This window comes from Athene cunicularia (genome assembly GCF_003259725.1).
Source record: "Athene cunicularia isolate RWA chromosome 4 unlocalized genomic scaffold, athCun1 chr4_part2, whole genome shotgun sequence".
NCBI classification, from domain to species: Eukaryota; Metazoa; Chordata; class Aves; order Strigiformes; family Strigidae; genus Athene; species Athene cunicularia.
The window spans coordinates 17,100,421-17,119,437 of record NW_020799099.1 but is presented as its reverse complement, the minus strand read 5'-3'; the positions used below and the strand labels follow the sequence as shown (position 1 = coordinate 17,119,437).

The window sequence follows — 19,017 nt, the reverse complement described above, 5'->3', positions numbered from 1 at the left end:
TATATATATATATATATATATATATATATATATATATATATATATATATATATATATATATATATAAAAAAAAAGCATAATCATCTTTATGGTAACTTTCACAAAGGGTGAAAAATGCCTGAAATGTAACAGTGGTTTTATTTTTATAAAAGTACTGGTTTATACTTACAAAGTTGATAAGTGAGGAGGTTTTGTTCAGTCTCTTAATTTCTATTAAGAAGTAGTGCTCGTTTCAATATGTCACCATGCAGTGTAGTCACCTAGGAATATTTTAAAAAATATCATTACTGTGGGTTTTTTTTAAATGACTCTGTGCAATAGATGTGCAGAATGAACTCTGTTTTTTCTTCTGCCTTCTGTTGTTGTTTTTTTTTCTTTACTTTACCCTGACAGTATAGAATGTAATATCTTGAAAAGTGTGTTTTTCTCATTCTACCCACAGCAATGTAGTGATAATTTTATCTGATTAATTTGTTGAATTTGATGGATTATTTGTTGAAGTGAAATGTTATTTAACGTAAAATATAACACAGAAAAATAAATTTTCAGGATAGAGATTTTAAACAATAATAAATGCAATTTATGATGATGATGAAAATTGAACTGCTTTTGTAGTAACCAGGAAACTTCACTGATTTGTGGGTTTTATTCTAAACCCCTCCTCAGTACTGGAAAAAATGTGTTTTTAATAGACAAAGTTAATGAATTTAATACAAAACTGGAGAGTATCCATACTCAAATACAATGTGGTATTCCAAGTAGGAAATATGTTCATATTTCGGAGAACATTATGATTGTTTGGTACACGTAAACCAACTTCACGGAAACTCATTGTAAAGATGACCTGATGAATATTTTTACTGTCAGTGTCTATGTCAATCTCTGCTTTCTGAACAAACAAAAAGAAAATTAAATATGTCTGTCAGCACTCTCTTAGTCCCACTGAGACAAAATGCGTCTTTACAAATCTGTAAGTGCTGACTAAACAAATTCATTATATGTGAAGCAACTGTATGTTGGACTTCACCAAGCACATTTGAAAGAAATTAATAGTTTTTCTGTTTCTGGTTGTGTTACAGATGTGTTGGGAAGCCAGACTTTGCTACACAGGAGTAGTTGTTTTGAGATGTACCTCCTTATACACACAATAATTTAAATAAACAGGGCAGCTTGTTATGAAAAGTGTTAGAAGAAAGAATACAACTTTTAAAAACAAGATGCTTAAGGATATTGTATAGATATAGTAATTAGGGATATATTTTGGCAACCTTACTGTGAATGGGTTTGAGGTTTGTTTCTGGGCACGATTCACACATTTGGTATATAATCAGGCTAGACTTTACACTGATTTGATTACTTTTTATTAAATAGTTTATACAAGTCTGTTCCTAAGGATACATTAACAGCAGCAATTGGAAAGTAAATTTTTTAATATGCTAAAGGTATAGAGAAAGCTCTAACAAATATTTGTAAATTTAGCTCAAAGTGGATTTGGATGCCCAAATATTCCAGCCAGTTTTTAATCTCAGTCAGAAATGTAATTTACAATGCTTTGCTGTTACCCATTTAAAATTATCAGTGTTGAGAACTTCTGATCACTATTTAGGCATTTTCTCTGTCATCCCCAGGAAAGATGTCTAGAGACCGGGCTCTGAGGAAGCAGCAGCAATTGAATAATTTGGTAGCAGCGGTGACAAAGCTTGCTAAGCCTGGAGATGTGATTGTGGATTTTTGCAGTGGAGGGGTAATGTATATTTTTGTTTGCATGATACAATTTCTTTCAGCTGTCATCTTTGCAGTTCTAGGTCGTTGCTGCCACAAAGCATAAGTACAAATGCTGAAATCTTGGATGTTTTCAAAGGTTCTGTCACTGGTTAGGCAATGCTTATGTAATGAGTTAACAACAGGAAACACTGAAAAGTGACTCAGATTTTGTTGTTTGTTTTTGTTTTCACAGGGCCATGTTGGAATTGTTCTTGCTCATATGATGCCATCATGTCAGGTAAATTCTAAATAAAAAGTACAGGTGGGTATGAGCTTTTGGTCTCTAATTATGATCTTAAAAAGATGCACATGTAGGAAGAATAAATATGAAGACACAGTTGTCTCAGCACAGGACTTAAATTTGAAGCATGTAAATTTTTAGCATAATCCCAAATGTATGCAGTGCTTTCCTGAGAAAACAGAAGTTATAAGAAAATACAAAATATTTGCAAGCTGAATGATGTTGGCAAGTACTAAATGCTTTCCATTGTTAATCATTTTGGAGATCTCGTGCTCTGGAACAAGTAGTTTGGAGGTTTCGTCAACTAAACTACAAAGTTTTGCACTTGTTGGTAATGTTGTACTTTGATTTCTCAGTATTATTTTGCCTTACTTTCTCCTAATTATGAAATCTAGGTGGTGCTCATAGAAAATAAGGAGTTGTCTCTGATCCGTGCTAAAGACAGAAGTGATGAACTAGGTTTAAACAACATTTGGTTCATTCAAGCAAATTTGGACTATTTTCATGGGACTTTTAACATTGGGGTGAGTGATTATAACTTTTGTACTGGTTAATTATTCTTAAAACAACTAGAATACGTATGAGAAGAACATTTTGTATGTCCTTACAGACAGGTATTTTTGATGCTGTGAGAAGCACCCTTGTTATGCTAATCTGTATTAAATTAGTTTTGTATTTATTGTTTGTTGCAAATTGGCATTGCTTTTATATTACATGAGTTAAGAAGGAAGTGTCTGCTCCAATCAGATAAAAGATGAGTGCTGTCTGAGCATGTTGAAGAAAAAGTGGGGTAGATTCTTGGTTTAATCTTGTTATTTTAAAATCAGTGATTCATTAATGGATATACTCTGGAGAAGGGTTTGAAGATGGGAAGAGAAGTCTTCTGTTTCTCAAATTAAGCCTGAGTACAGTAAAGTGAAGTCAGAAGTGTAGTTAGGTGACAGTAAAAGCATTTTAATATAAACAACTCGGAGACTACACAATAAAAAACCTGAACTACCATGACAGAGAGAATGTTATACTGATGACATATGTGTGTATTCAATGTATGAAGTATACTCAAGCTATGTTTATAAAGGCAGAATGATATCTCAGTTCTGTAGGACTCATGCTGAGCACTCCTATTGCAGTCAACCGGTGATATTCTGACTCTCAGTTAACTGTAAATGAACAGACCAAAGGAGGAATTTGAGTTCGGCAGGAGCAAAGTAGATGATTTGAATACCAATTCAAAGCATCTGTGTTAGACTGGGAAAGTAAATGAGATGAATGTCCTCTGCAGTCCTCATGAAGAGTAAGGCATAAATAGTATTTTGTAACTCTGAAAGATTCCTGTCTTCCAGTTTTATATTCTGTTAATAGAACCTGAACCTTTGCAGCAAGCCCCAAGCTTTCAGTGTGGGTCTGACATCTGACAGTTCTTTAAATCATTCATCCAAGGGCCTGTTTTGGCTGTAGCCGAGGATGTTTAATGCTGAAGGTTTATGGTACATGAACAGTGCTGTTTAACTATTTGGTTGGTTTATTAAATAAAGGAAAAGAAATACAGTGCAGGAGAAAATAAATTATTTCAACCCAATCCTTCCAAGTGTAAATTTTCAATTCTCTAGCTTTATTTTCTGTGCTACATTGTCATATAAATTTCACTGGATGAACTAGAGATCTATTTCAAAAAATCATGAATAATGTACTGAATTCTGTGTGTGAAATGTATAATAGTTTTTCAGTGGAATGAGTCTCCAATTTTGTGATTGTTGGAGTTCCTGTCTTCTTTTTGGGGGGTCTGTTTCTGAGGTTAATACTAAGTTAAATATCTCTGTGGAGTTTTTATTTAATAATAAAAGTGTTCTCTTGCGAGTTTTGTCACAAGGAAAATATTGAAGTATATGTCAGAAAAATTCACTTGGAATTTCTTAATTTCCAGGCCTGTGACTTCAGTTTTTTTGACTTGATTCTGTAATCTATTCAACAGACAGATCTGGAGTTTTCCCTTTTTTGGGAGACCTGTATCAATCTCAACTTCAGAATTAGTTTGTATCCTACTATGATTCACTTTGCAGGATTAGCTCATTAACTCAGGATTGACTTTCCTGTGCAGCCACCAGCTGGCTGGTTTACTGACCAGTAGCACAAGTGCTTGGTGTTGTTTGAAGGTTAATGATGTGAAGTTTAGCTGCCTTTGTATCATTATGTCATAAACATTGGTCTCATACAAAAACGACAATATAATACCAGAAGACGTGAATATGTACAAAGTTTGGCAATGCATTAGTTCTAAACCCATCTTCTGAGGCTTGTCAAGTTAATCACTCGTTGCATGACTTCATTTCCAGTAAAACAATGAAGTGTAAATGTGAGGGTAGACACAATGACAAGAAATTCACTGGGTATATTGCTTGAAATGTAAAGAGGTATAGAAAAATGAAAGCGCCAGAAGTAGTAATCACTCTGCTTTTGGTATGAGTTTAAAACATGTTTGTATGTGCTTTAGTTACCTTGACATCAAATCTCTATTACTTAGCTATTTTCTCATCTGTTATCTGCCAGGAGTTCAAAAGCAGGTTAAAAAAAAAAACCAAATTGTTGACCACTTCCCTTTTGCTCCGCATAAAATTTCTGCCCTTGCTGATTGTTGGGGTAATGAAGATCAAGGTTCTGAAACAACCTGTTTGAGTGCCAAATGTACTGGTACACTATGCTATTACATGTTGTAGTGTAGCCACCAACCACAGTAAAGGATTTCTGTCTAAAAGTTGAAAGCTTCCAAATATTTACATGCAGTGTTCATTTATATGCCAACACCCAGAGGAGTCTTTGAGTTCTTAATTGGTTTTAATGCTTCTGTAGTACTCACAGTATCTCAGCTAATTTGTGAGAACAAGATGAAAAGTTTAAGGCTTGGTTGAGGAGGTATGTTTTTGAGTGTGTTGTGTTCTTTTCAAGATCACTAAAGTGAGCCTGTGAGGTTTTATGAAACATTCTCTGTGCACTAGGCTGTTCTAGGGAGTTGCAACACCAGAGGAGTAATATAGGACAGTGATCTCACGCTGCATTAGCTCTGCTGCTCTCTTCAGGGGCCACTTGGTTTTCCTGTGTCCACAATGCCATTATCTGTATTAGCCCTCACTTCTTATTTTGGTTCAGGTAATGAGTTTAATATGTAGGGTATCCTGAGAAAGCTTTGTCTTGAATTTTATTTGTGATTTTTTCCTTAACTAAATTGATTCTGAGAAACCCAAATAAGAAATTGGTTGGTGTAAAAGTTCATACAGACTCAGCAAAGCTATTCACTGATGTTTTAAAGTCTCTCTTCCAAACATGCAAGCAAAGCAAAGGTCTTTGTTTTCTGTTGGATAGATGAGGAATTAACTATAATTATATTCCATGATAATCTGATAGCTGTGATATTAAGACTTTATTTCTGATGTTAAACTCGTTCTACTTTTGTTGTTGTATTCATGAGAGTAGAAAACTTTCATTGTGAAATTGTTTTATTATTAATTTTTTAATATTCTGCTTGAGACAAGAATATTTGTTGCCATCTGTATGCAGTTATAGTTCATTTGATGATTTATGGTCTGCTCAGCTGAGTTTACATAGAGCAGTCTACAAACAAAAAAGTCTTTGTTTTAATATGTATCTGAGAGCAAAGTTTTTATCTTCCAATTGCTATACCTTGAAAAACAACTTTGAACCCTGAAATCTGAGGTTTGCAGTTCTAAACCTAACAAAAAGCAAACAATGCAGTTTTACAAATCTGCACCACTGCATAAAATTAAAAATGTGCCTCAAAAATGTCTTTAGTTTAATGAAAATGTATATCAATATGTATGCACCAGGTCTACTTTCTGAGCTACTGAATACATGGAATAAGGCAGAGAAAGTAATGCCTCCATTTTATCTGACCCATTTGGCATCACAGATAAAAATTAAAAAAAAAAAATATATATATATATATATATATATATATATATAAAAATAAAAAAAATATGTGAGAGCTGCTTGCCTTTCGTTGCAAAATATTGAGTACAGCAGTAACTTGCCTTTCTGTAGGAGAGCATGAAGAATTTGCGTGCAGTTTGTGCGTTACCCAAACACGCATCAGTGCTTACAGGTAGCTGTTATGATTGAATGGCATTCTAGTTTTAGTTTGAGAGTCCATCACTAAGAAAAGGAAAGAAAAGAATAAGGAGAAAAAAAAGGAGGGCAAGTTATATTTGATGCTTCCTCACCTTGTTTGTTTTCTGAAGTTTTTACTCAATACCTTTACAATGAAATGCTCGAAATTTATGTGTAAATGTTCTTTAAATGTGACCTTCAGGTATATCTGTTACTTCACTTAATGCTAAGTTGAAATACAGTTTTGAAATAGTTTTTTTGTAGTTTTAAGCCGTTTTTATTTGACAACTAATCATCATAGTAGTTTTTCTTTTAATATTTTTCTGGAGCTTAATTTTTAATTTATTTGATAACACAATGCAGTGCACCTACTTTTTGAGTGGTTTTGGTGAGTGACCCTTGATCTGTGTTGATAATTGCCTTGTTAATAAAATAGACCATAAATTTTTCTCAATATAGATATGAGAAGAATGAAAAACCTGAGGAATTAAGGACCAGGCCTTTGGCATAACAGCTTTCATTCCAAAAACTTCTTCATATATTAAGTAACTCAGTCATCGAAAAAAATACTGCAACATGATTGTATTTAGAACATAGCTATAAAGAATTTGCTTGTTTGTTTTTTGTTTTTAACACTCTAGGTGGCTCTGCATGCATGTGGTGTGGCAACAGACATGGTGATTGAACACTGCATCAAGTCTCGGGCAGCCTTTGTCATTTCTCCTTGTTGTTACGGCTTCATTCAAAACACAGTGAAGTTTAAATATCCACGAAGGTAAACTAAAGCGAACAAGATAAGCTTTAAAATTTCAACTTAAATGAAGGAAGAAAATACAAAGAAGTATGGAATTAATCAGTTGAAGATCGTTGCAAGTGTTTAAGCTGAATTGGTTCACAGTTATAATGCAACTGTTTGCGCCTGTTTCTCTTTGCAAACCTATCCTGAGAGGGAGACAGGTCGGTAATTCCTGGGTTTTTTCTGGATTCATCTATTCATAGTTCAGGAGACTTTATACCATCAACATAGTAGATACAGTATGTGGAAATCTGTGTAATATGCAGACCTTTTACCTTGAAATCACAAAGTTAATAGAAAACTTATGAAAATTATTGTAAGGAGGGGAATTGACATTTTAATGTTGGAGAAAGATGTAAGCAGTCAGCTTAAAGAAGTGGGCCTGCTTTATACCACAGTTTACTGCTTGTGAAACTCTTCTGATTTATTCCCAAGTAGACAAGCTCTCCTGTATTTCAGTTCACGTTTTTAATACTTTTTCAATAAACTGTAGATACTTTGTCATCTTCAAATCTGTCATGTTGGAGATACTTTTATATCTTAGTCTTAAGAATTGTAGTGCCTTTGATAAAAGTAAAATGTAAAAAATAAGCATAAAGTGGTAGAAGAGGCTAACAGGTTTGAGGCAGAACTAGATGAGGGAAGAGGTTTGTGGGTTGTTTTGTTGTTTTAGATTTTTTTTTTTCATAATGCTGAGCTTTGCATTTTTGGATGTCCAAGATTAGTCAGATTTAATTTTATTAGGAATTACAATATTGTCTTAGGTATAGATCTGCTAAAATAAGAAACTGAAACATGCTGTCTTGAAAGGAATTAACAAATCTAAAAAAATCTTATGCATCCATTTAAAATATTTTTCATATTTCTTATAATATTGAAGTGTGCTGTCACAGAAGTGCATGGAGAGTAAATATTTAGAATTTATAAGTTTGATAAAATTGTGTTTAACAGTGCTTTCTTAATCAATTTGATTCTTCCGTCTCTTTATGTGTGTCCAGTTTTGTCTTCTCTTGTGATACATTAAGACAAATAAGTATTCTTAAGGAAGAGGCAATATAATTTTAAGCCTTTTAAATTTAGCAGGTATATAGATGTTCTCTGTTGACTTGTTACAAAATTGTCTGGATACTATTTAACTTTTGACATTTTTAGATCATGAAGAGTGGAAATGCTCACTAATAGAAGACTTGATATAGATGGTGCAAGAATGTAAATCACAGTTTTGTGTTTGACAGAATTTTGAATCTAACATTGTAATCATATGTAGAAAATTTTCAGCCCTAGTTCAAGCTACATTTTAGGGTTTGCTTTTTCTTTTTGCCTTATTTGATATGATCATAAAACATGATAGCCTGCACATATATCCCCATATTTGCCTGTGTTCTATACTCAATTCCACTGTAGAGGTACCTTTCTTTTATGGTACAAACAAAACATATGCATGTCTAGAGGTTGTATACATGTAATATAAAGTGTTTATGTAGCTCTGGAAATGCCAGTAAATCTGTGTTAGCATTTATAATGATTTAAAGAGAGAATTTTTATGAATAATACAATAGGGACAAAAAAGGTAACACCAGATAACACTTTTCCATTTCTAGTGAACTGGGACTGTAATGTTTTCTTGGGTTTTTTTAATGCTTTTCTCTAGGTTACAGATATTGCTCTTTTGTTTAAAATGTGTTCAAGTATGTAATGATTGCTTCTATTTTCCACCTCTGTTTTTTTAGATGTAAATTGAATTAGTCTTTTTGTTTTTTTCAGTCATCAGTTCAAAGAAATTTTGTCCTACAAGGTATGTAAAAGGGTTGGGTGGGGAAAGAGGGTTATGAGCAGTTTTCTGTGTTTCATTGGGTGTTCTTATCAAATGGAATATAAGTGATTATCTTTTAATTGTAAGGAGAAGCACATTACGTGAAAAGTTCATTAGTAGTGCAGATGTCACTGTGTTGCTTTCTTTCTACCATCTGATTTTGAAAGCTTTTTTTCAATAAAATTAAATAGTTTCCCCACAAGATAACTTTTTAATCATAATGTAAAGCAAATCATTCCTAAGATACTTCAACATGCATCAGTTAACAGTTACAGGTTACCAATTTAATTAGGTTTTAAATACAACTGTTTATACTGTGAAAATGTCTTATCATTTTTTAGGTAAAATTACTGCTTTTATAGGTACTAGATTCTGATAAACATTAGATATCTCTGTCTAGTTTATGTCTAGAAGATTGGACATAGTGAGTAGGAAGAGCTTATACTCATCAGCAAGAATTGTATACGGTATTGTTTTTAAAATGTTATTCAAAATTATTTCAAAAATATTCAAATGCATTTTGACCCTTGGGAGCCAGGGTCTGTGTGGACAGAGTCCGAGCAGAAAGTGAGAGAAAGAATCAGAGGCATGCAGATCTGACAGAATGAGGATAACGGGTGACAAGAGAGTGAAAAAGGACAAGAGCAGAGAGGTGGACAGCAGACAACTGGTACTGACCTGTTAAGCTTTGCTAGTGCATTTAAACTAGTTGGTGATGAACAACGAGAAATTTGAAGGTTAGATGCGCTTCATGTGGCATAGAAAGAAAATATTTCAATTTAAGAGAAGCAAGGCTATATAGAAACTTTACTGAGTTTACATGTCAAATCCTAGACATGGGTCTTAGTGCTTACAATATAGAAATGTATACTTGAGATGCGGAATAATCCTTTGTAACAGAAATATGAGAGAGAGATGGTATTTCTAATATTGAAATGGTTTTTGGAACCGTGAGCATAGCAAGGATGCTATATGTAGCAGAAAAATGGAGATTATCCTTTTAATCCTCAAGTATGAGGGCATTTAAAAAAATCAGAAAATTTCCAGCCATCTTATACAGGGAAGTTCAGTTATCTGGTAATACACTAATCTTCATTACAGTGTGGTTTATGTACACTTTACAAATTTACATGGAAATAAATGCCCACAGATTGAGATGATAAAAGCAGTGCAGTGGATTTGGACCTGCTATTTTTTTTATTGATTAACATTCTCTTCAATACATTTATACATTTCTAATGCATAATCATGAAGAACTCAGGTTTAGAAAAAGTTTATTTACTAACATATTATTAAAAGTAGACTTGTTGAAAGTATAGAGGAAGATGATGGCAATTATAAAGTCAAGGATGCCTAGGTTATGATAATGTATAATGTCATTAAAACTCAGTGAAATTTTTTTTTCTTAATCTGTTAATCCATGGAGGTTTAAATCACAGGATTTGTCAACACTATAGAAGTTCCAACATTTTATTATTTGTATTGCAGAAGAGCATAGGGGCCAAGGACAATACTAAAAAATATTGCTGCTCTTAATAATGTAAGAGCCTATAGAAACCATCTAGGCTGGTTGGTGCCTCAAATAATCCTAGTTATAAATAACTTCTGTTATCCAGCTAGCTATATGCATTTTTATATTTCATATTAATAAATTGTTACAGGTTATTGGCCAGTAGCCAAAGCTGCCATGTGTTAGCCAGACATTGTCTGTGTCAGCCCCCTCCAGTTCCCATTTTAAATTCATTTCTCTTATCTTTCTTTTTAGTGAGATCTAAAAAGACATCCAGAAGTCTGGCAATTCCAAAACTTTTTTTGATGAGAACATTATGCTGTAATTCATTAGTTTATAGCTGCAAAGAATAAGGTTATGATAACTGTAGATTTCTACCGTGATACATTTTGAGACTGTTTGTCAATACGCTTTCCCTATAGGAGAATTGGAAAGTAAAACTGAAATAACTTTGCACATACAGCTTTGAAACTTAATAGGAATTGAAGCCATGGGTTCTAGTAAGCAAGTTAACTGTTTATGCTCACACAAAATTAGGGTGGTTTATAATTCCCTTCATTATTTTAGAAATGCTTTCCTTTTTATTTATGCCAACAGGGAATGTGCCAATTTAATGACTGTGTCATGGGGAAAAGATGTAGTCATAATTTAGGCTCTAGTTTAACTTTTTGGGTCATCTCTGAGGGAAGCAAAGGCATTAGAGTAAGTCCAGATTTTCAGGTTAAGTGGTGAGGTTCACCTTGGCTCTGGTCTAGTCAGATGAGCTGAGAACATGATGTTGCGAAGAGCCAGGTTGTGTTTGGTGCCTGAAGGCTGGTGAGGGGTTCTGTGCTAGCATGGATCTTTTCCCTGTTCTCTGAATCCCTCTTTTCCTCTCCAAGCTGCCTGTTATGCTGCTTCTCTCCTAGCAGCAGCCACATTGCTTGTGGCTCTCCTTTTCCTTCATTCTCCAGGAGTCACGTCTGGGTTTAATGTTTTTAGCTCTTTTGTACTACAAAAATAGCCATATTTAACTGAACTGACTGGGCATAACATGTTTAAGTTCTAAACATGTTAAAACATGTTCTCATTATGCTTGCATATTTCTTATGGAGCTGTGAGCTGAAAACCTTCACATGAATCAGCTGTACTGAGGAACAAATATCACTGCCTCAAGATATTGTAAATTTATTTAAATGAGTAATATTTTGAGTTTCAAGTGGTGATAATTTCATTTTATAATATATGGGCATGTTTTTTTTTATGGTCAGGTGTCTATTAAATTTATGAATTGGGTGGAGTGTACTGTGGAGGGAGTTACCATCTTGATTTAGTATGAAGATGGAATTTAATTCTGTTTTGTTTTTTTGGTGTGGGTTGGGTTTTTTTTTTCTTTGTAAATGAAGCCTTTTGGATGTTTATATCCCCATAATAAACTGGAGTAAGTATCCTCTACTTCAGGATACTGAATTATCCTTAGGTGAAGTTGTTCACTCCATCTGTTACAGGAAACAAACCTTTAAAATCATCATTTTATATCAGACAAGAAAAAAGATTTTTTTCTTTTTGATGCATGACACATGTCTCTTTTTTTCAGATCTATGATATTATAGGAGACTTGGGAATGTTGTACAGTTCTAAAAGGGTTCTGATTTACTCTGTCCTGTACTTAATATTGCAGTTGTCCCTAAGAGCACAGTTGTCATCAGCATTAATTTCATTGCTACACCTTCATGGGTTTTTTTCCTCACCATCTGGCTAACTTGCCTTCCTTGGCTTGGCTGGTCTTTGAGAAACCATTATGCTAGCATAGGTGGTGTTGTTTGAAGGGAAATGAGGATGGATTCTGCCTGCTTGTGTAGTGATCTAAGCAGGGAGTAAGATGGTGGGGCTAACACTCCACTGCACCATGCCCCTGGGTGACAGGACAGGAAGAAACTAACAGCAGCTGTTGTAGAAGCTTCTGCAGAAACTTAAAGTGGAACAGGAATGGTTTGAAAGTGAACTATGCTCGCTTTGATGTAGGAGACTTTCCTATTCACAGCCAGGTATATTTTGCCTTCAGGATCTTTTGGGTTGATCCTGAATGGATTTGGCAGACCAGAGGAAGTTTGACCCACAAGGGTGGTGTTCTGGGATTCAAAATGACTGCTTGGGAGAAATGTGCAGTAGTTCATATCACCTATTTAAGTATTTTGTCTTGTCAGCCTATTGTTGCAGAGATGCTGCACCTTGATAACTGTGCTAAAAAAAGTCTGTGTTGCTCGTCAGTAATTGAAGGCAAAATTAGTCTGCATGTGTCTTTTAAGAATGATATCTTGTATACATTGCATCAAATTCCAATTCAATTGCTTCAGAGAATTAGAGAAAATTTAGCAAGGAGCAAATACTTATGAGTAGAAATGTGGTCATGGTTACAAACACTTGATTTGCACACACATTTACAAGCCAAAGCGGTATCAAAATTAGGATTTGCACACAGATGGTTTTTCTAGAAATATGATCTTCAACATTATAGCATTTTTGATAGTTTTAAACTTAGATTTTTTTTTTCTTACTTAATTTGGAAGATGGAAATGCTACTGGACCAAATTTCTTTTTTTTTTTTTTCTAGGAGCACATGATCCTTTGCAGATTTGCAGATCAGACAGCTGTTCAGCTTCCACCTGAACGCAGGCTAATTGGTATGAATTTCTGCAGCTGTTGTGTAAACTATCTCAGTGATGAATTGTAAAGAAAGTAGTAGTACATACATGAACAGGTCATTAAGTTGCTGTCTTCACATAACACTTGAAAAATTTGTGTTTATTCACATTTGTCGTCTTGCTCGTCTGAACTATGGTATAGAAACTCTTTCAGAATTATCAATATGAGATAGAGGGCTTGCATTTTACTGATTTTTGTTGCTTCATTTTTTTTTCCCTCCCACCGTTCTCTGAAAAGAATGAGGGTTTTTTAAAAGTTCACTAGAGTCCTGCTATTGCCAGCTTATTTTGCATTAAAAACCACAGGCTATTCATAGTAATGATTTTCAGTGTGAACCCTTTGTCCTGCTTGTAATTGCTGGTGGTAACTCTTAGAAGGGCAAACATCTAATATCACCTGGAAACAATAAAGCTAAATTGCAGAGTCTGGGTGAGCTTTGGTACAGGCAGGTTTAAGAGCATACAAACCTATTTGGCCCACCTCGTTATTAGGGTCACCATAATAATTTTAGATAAAAACCAGAAGATTTACTGTTTGTGTTTTTGTTTTGTTTTTCAAGTAGTGAATAATATTTATAATCTGAAGACTTTGCAAGAATGTAGTTTGGCTTACCCCTTACCTGGGGTACCAGCCTTCCTGTTGTAGGGAATCTTCTGTTATAGCTACAGCAGTGCAGTACTCAATATCTAACTTTTGGTAGTCAGTTCTGTTACAGGTTTGTATTTATTGCTGTTCTGAGTAAGACCAGCTGCCTTCTCTTGGGTCATTTCTGTTCAATTAACAGCCGAGTAAGTTGATCCCTGAGATTTTAGTTTTAGACAGGTGTCAATGATTTCTGAGGAAAAGAAATGCAAGAAGCTATCATTAAGATGACTGGAATTTCATTACTTAGAAGGACGGCAAAATACATAGCACTTCAAATACTTGCAATAAGCAAAGACATTTCTTCATTAAGTGCAATATTCTAGTATTCTTTGACTTACAGAAGGCTATAATATTCTCCTGTTTGGTATTCACGTTCTGATAGAAGCTATAAACTAGCTTCCAGGTCAGAAAAGACAGAAAGGTCTGGGAACTCTCAGGGTATAATTTTACATTCTTGGCTTGCAAGAAACACTTAGAAGGTATATTAAAGCAGTAGTAGCAAATAATCATAATGTTTTTTAAAAACTCCATTTGAAGAATTCAAAGTATTTCCTATACTTAATGCACCAAAAGAAAATAATACAGATTCTGAGATAACTATTTTACAACAAATTTTTTGGCTGTTTTGCTATCATCACAGTATTTGAAAAAAATTTTAAACCCAGCAGTGTTCAGTTACCAGTGTAGCACCCCACGTTGTCTCCTGCTGCTTGCCAGGCAACTGGAAATTGGAAAAGAACCCAAAAGACTTTTTTTTGAAAGACTGTAACTTTTATCTGTTCTCTGTCTTGGATACTGCCTTTTTTTTTCCCCCCCAAATTTAACTTTTATGTTCTTTGCCCTGACAAAAAAGCTAACATAAATCTTATTCCTCTCCCTTCCCCTACATCATTGCTTTTTCTGTTTTAATAAATGTTATTTTTTCTTTAAGTTCCACATAATACTGTTCAGGTGAAGATGATTCCCGTTTCAGTGTTCTGTTTCAGCTATGATACTGTTTTTAAGGGAATCTTGTTGGGGTACTTTTTAAATTTTGCTTGCAAGTAATTGCAGATTGAATCAGATCAGTATTACAACTGTGGTGAGATTTTTTTTTTTAATTAATTTTGTGCAATGGATGTTCAGGTATTGAGAAAACTGTGTAGACTTCATTTAATGAAAATATTCCTGAACAGGTGGAGACTTTTCCTTTTCTATTGTAAATGATGTCAAAATGACTCACTGCTACCTTTTGAATATTTTAGGATTGTATTGTAAACTGTGTTTTAGCAATTACCACTGAATTTATGTAGTTTCAGTGAAGTGACAAATGATTTTGTTTGTTTACCTGTAAGCCCCTAAATCACTAAAGTATGGCATTCTGTCTGTGACTGTCATGGCTGAAACAACGGATTTGTTAAAGGAGTTATCAAATTTCAGTAGTATCTGTGAATGTAAAAATATGCAGTTGAACCCATTTCTGCTACAAACAACAATTCCCTCTTAGATGAAAAAAGTTCCATGTCCCATTTTCACTGGATGTGTGTGTTTTATCTGCTGTATGCAGCAGTAGGACCTGAGTGTAAACACCAAATGCTTTTGTGAACATTGCTACAGCCCGTCTGATTTGGTCTGTCAGATCACAGAACTGCTCCATGTATTTCACACTCTTACTGAGAGCACCTGGGGAACCAGGCCCCAGTTGTGACAATTCCAATTGCCCTTTAGTGTGTACACTTTGAATAATAATGATATTCGTGTCAGTGGCAGGAGCATGTAAATGCCATTTTGTTCAGCCAGCCACAGAATGTGATTTTCTATGAAACCACAAATGTAGGAGAATAGTGCCACGTGAGTGCCACACTGCCACATAATTTATGGAGATCTATCCCGGTTATATAAACTGATAATTTCTCCCCACAACATATAAACTCATACAAGATGGAGCTGGAAAGTTCTTTTTCATGCCTAACCTTATTATATCTCTAAATTGTTTCCTACTCAATTACTACCCCTCTCAAATTCCAAGCCACCAGCAGAATAGAGTCCAAATGTCATAATGTTGGTGAAGTCAAAGTAGTGAATTTCTTTTGTAACTAAACAATTCAGCTGAGAAGAAGAAAATACTTTTGGCCATTGGCTTGTAGGGGAAAAGCAGAATAGCTTGGACTGAGTACTGTATTAAAGTGTGGTGTGCATCAGCTGTTCTGAAATACAAGGATACTGAGGGGCCTGCTTATGCAACATACCCAAAACTTCTGGAGACACCTAACGGATATATATCAGGGCTTGTAATGGTACAGGCACTCAAGCTCTGTATACATTCAGGTGGGAGAGGCAGACAGTTCCAGAGGGTAGTTTGTACAAGAGGCTTGTAGCCCAATGGTAAACAGAATGAGTGCTACTGTCTCTTCCCTTCATCTTAAACTCCAAATATATTTAACTGTACAATTCTATCAGGAACAAGAAAAAAGTTAGGATCATTGGCTTAGAGACTGAAGCAAGATTGTGCCTTGTTCGTGACTTATTACTGACAAAACATTTCAGGGAAGTACTAAGTCTTTCTTGCAAGAGAGTTTCAAACTGCTGAAAATAGGATCTGACAAATCAATTCTGTATTTCAGAACATAATCAATTATAGTGAGTAAATATGTAAAGACAAATGGCCCCATCACCTTGGCATGGCTGTATCATAATACAAACTTCTAAGCAGAAAAAAACCCCTTGGATTTATCTTTCCCATTTTTTCTGCAGGTAAATCTGAAATAAGATTAATTTTCATTAGTAATTTAGTATTTTCGTTTGTAAGAAGTTACATTCATACATCTCAAATCAATTACACTGGATCACTGTTTGGTATTTTAGTCTTTTATTGATATTCAATAACCAGAGATTTTTCAGATTTTAGATGAAAGTAAAGGAGGAAAACAGTTACAGTTATAAAGGCAGTAGAAGCGTGGCAATTCAGAGAACTAAGGGGTAAACTAGACATTTTTTTTCTTCCTATGGCTTTCACATTAATGCATGGGTTTTTCTGTAAGTTATGAGCACGCTTAAAAATAGTTGTGCCTGTTATGTTTCTCCATATATAAAGAGTTAATAATCCCTCTCAAGATCTTTGCTGAATGAGGGTTACAAGTCACAGATGTGATTTAGAACTATTAATGACTGTCTATTTGAAGTAAACCAGATTAAAATAGTTTTTTAAGTAGATTTGGAACTTTTTTTTTAGATGACTTACTGATGTGTTTTCCTAACATTGAATATTGAAGTGTGTGTTTCTGATAACGTTTCTACATTCTTAGAGTTTCCATGCTCTCCATTGCTCTCGTTTTAGGAAAGCATTGTATGGGGCTTGTGGATCTGGATCGGGCATGGGCTGCGGAAGAACGTAACTACTCTGTCCAAGTTATATCTATGGAGCCAGAGAGTTGTTCTCCAAAGAACAATATGTTTGTAGGCATCCCTACTTAGAATGTGAAACTTGCATTTGATTTGAAGCTGAACATAAATCTTCAGTGCATAATGACATCCATGAGATAGAAGCATAGCTGGGAACTCATCTTGAACCCATTGTGCTTGGAAAAAGAAGCAGCACAAAAAGTCTTAGAAAGTAAACTGCATGCAAAGCATCAACAAATTGTACTTGTGTCATTAACTTTTGGTTCTCTTACTGAGAAGTTCCTGGATCTAACAACTGTGTGTGGCATATATCCATCTGTAAAGGTTTAGAAAAAAGTTGGTCTCATTGATTTCCTTTTTAGTAAAACTGCCTTGGCTGCTTCAAAATTGCATTCATGGTCAAAACTGTATTTGTGTTCATAAGCAGAGCAGTTGTCAGCCAATAATGCAGATCACTCGAGGAATAGAAAAGATCAAATTTATGGTGTTAGTGAAGAAGGCTGTGTGACAGGCTTGAATTCACTAAAGAATTCTGTACTACTGTAGGAAGATCATTTTTAATAAAAGTTCATCAGAATACTTGGAGCATCATTCTGTTTATTAAAAATGTATTATAACTTACTAATCTTTTTAAGAAGACTTAAAAATTATCTTTAAATATTACACAAGGATTCTGTAACCAGGCACTTGAAAGCGTGTTTAGTTAAAGAAAGCAAACCCCTTATTATCCATTGACCAGATAACAGGAGCTAGTGATGATGTCAGTGAATGGATACTTCACTGCCACCTCTGCTGGTTGAAGTGTATTGCTTCCTATTCTTAAAAAACTTGCTGTCAGAAGAAGTTTTTAAGGACACTTCATGTGTCTATATACATCGTCCTCACTGATTTGATATTCACTTTAAAATTTGAAGAAAATTGCCATTGTGAAATCATTTGAAAAGATCAACCACAATCATGTTACTGTAAAATGAAAATAAATGTTCTTCTGTGTTCTGCTTAGTAGGCAGTTCTCTACCCCAACTTAAAATCATCTGTTGACACTAGCACAATTGAAAATAGTTCCTGATGAGATTTTTGCTGTGTGTTTATGGGTTTGAGACATTTATGAATTCTGCCATGGTTTAAATATATCTGATGCTTGGTCAGTGTGAACATACCTTCAGTGCATGTGGCAAACAGTTACAAACCATAGGTATTGGAGGAAGAGAAAGGATCCTGAAATGTTTCATTCCTCATGAAACTAAAAGATCTAAATACTTGGCTTTTTCTGAAGGAAGACTGAAGGAAGGTGCATGCTTATTTGGAGGCACAAAGGTGAGCAAGTAGGTATGAATTCATACTTTTAGCCCGAGTTCTTCAGTAGATAATTACAAAATACTTTTTCTCCAACTTTTTATAGTTACAGGAGAAACTGGAGATTGGAAGAATATATAGCAAATATATGACAATACCAGTTGTCTCCATGATTTTCTCTCATACTTGCCCAAAGAGAAGTCAGTTTTTAAGATAGCATTGTGTCAAGTCTGAACATTATTCATGTTAAATTACTTTATTTAGAACTCCAGGTACTATGGAATGAGAAAATGCCTCTTCATTACCTTTTATGCTGAAGGAAGGACTTATCAAGGTGAGACACCTGATGCAAGCTTTGCTGTTTACAGTAAGGATTTTCACAATGCTCTGCTCCAGGGAATGGGTACTCATATGAGTGTTTTAATTATGGTGATGTTGAATATTTGATGATCTGATATTAATAGCCTTCAGTAGAGTAAAAATCTGCTGTTAAATGCTTCAAAATTTCTACAGTATCCATCTCGATGTTCTGTAATAGTCTTTAGATCTACCAGAAAAGGACAAGCAATACATTTGGGATGTGCCACAGGGGAGCATGTGTGTCACTGAATAAAAGATTAAAAATTACTTTTTTAACAGGCAAAACCAGTATTTCTTGGACACAGAGGTGGAGAAGGAGTCTTACGTGGAAAATAGCTGAAGTCATACAAGAATCTGAATATCAATTTCTGTTTTGTTAAGTGTTGTTGGGTTTTCTCCCATTTTTA

At 34.5% G+C, this 19,017-nt stretch overlaps 1 protein-coding gene across 1 annotated transcript in view; it reads left to right on the top strand.

Moving 5' to 3' along the window:
* Nucleotides 1-17,533, top strand: part of GSTCD (glutathione S-transferase C-terminal domain containing) — a 67,260-nt gene extending 49,727 nt beyond the window's left edge. Inside the window, exons 6-12 of the mRNA XM_026847361.1 lie at nucleotides 1,629-1,744; nucleotides 1,958-2,002; nucleotides 2,401-2,529; nucleotides 6,766-6,899; nucleotides 8,685-8,715; nucleotides 12,837-12,906; nucleotides 16,890-17,533. Of these exons, the coding sequence (XP_026703162.1) occupies nucleotides 1,629-1,744; nucleotides 1,958-2,002; nucleotides 2,401-2,529; nucleotides 6,766-6,899; nucleotides 8,685-8,715; nucleotides 12,837-12,906; nucleotides 16,890-17,026 (662 nt within the window). The 3' untranslated portion in view covers nucleotides 17,027-17,533. The remainder of the gene's footprint in view (nucleotides 1-1,628; nucleotides 1,745-1,957; nucleotides 2,003-2,400; nucleotides 2,530-6,765; nucleotides 6,900-8,684; nucleotides 8,716-12,836; nucleotides 12,907-16,889) is intronic.
* Nucleotides 17,534-19,017: the final 1,484 nt, after the last annotated feature.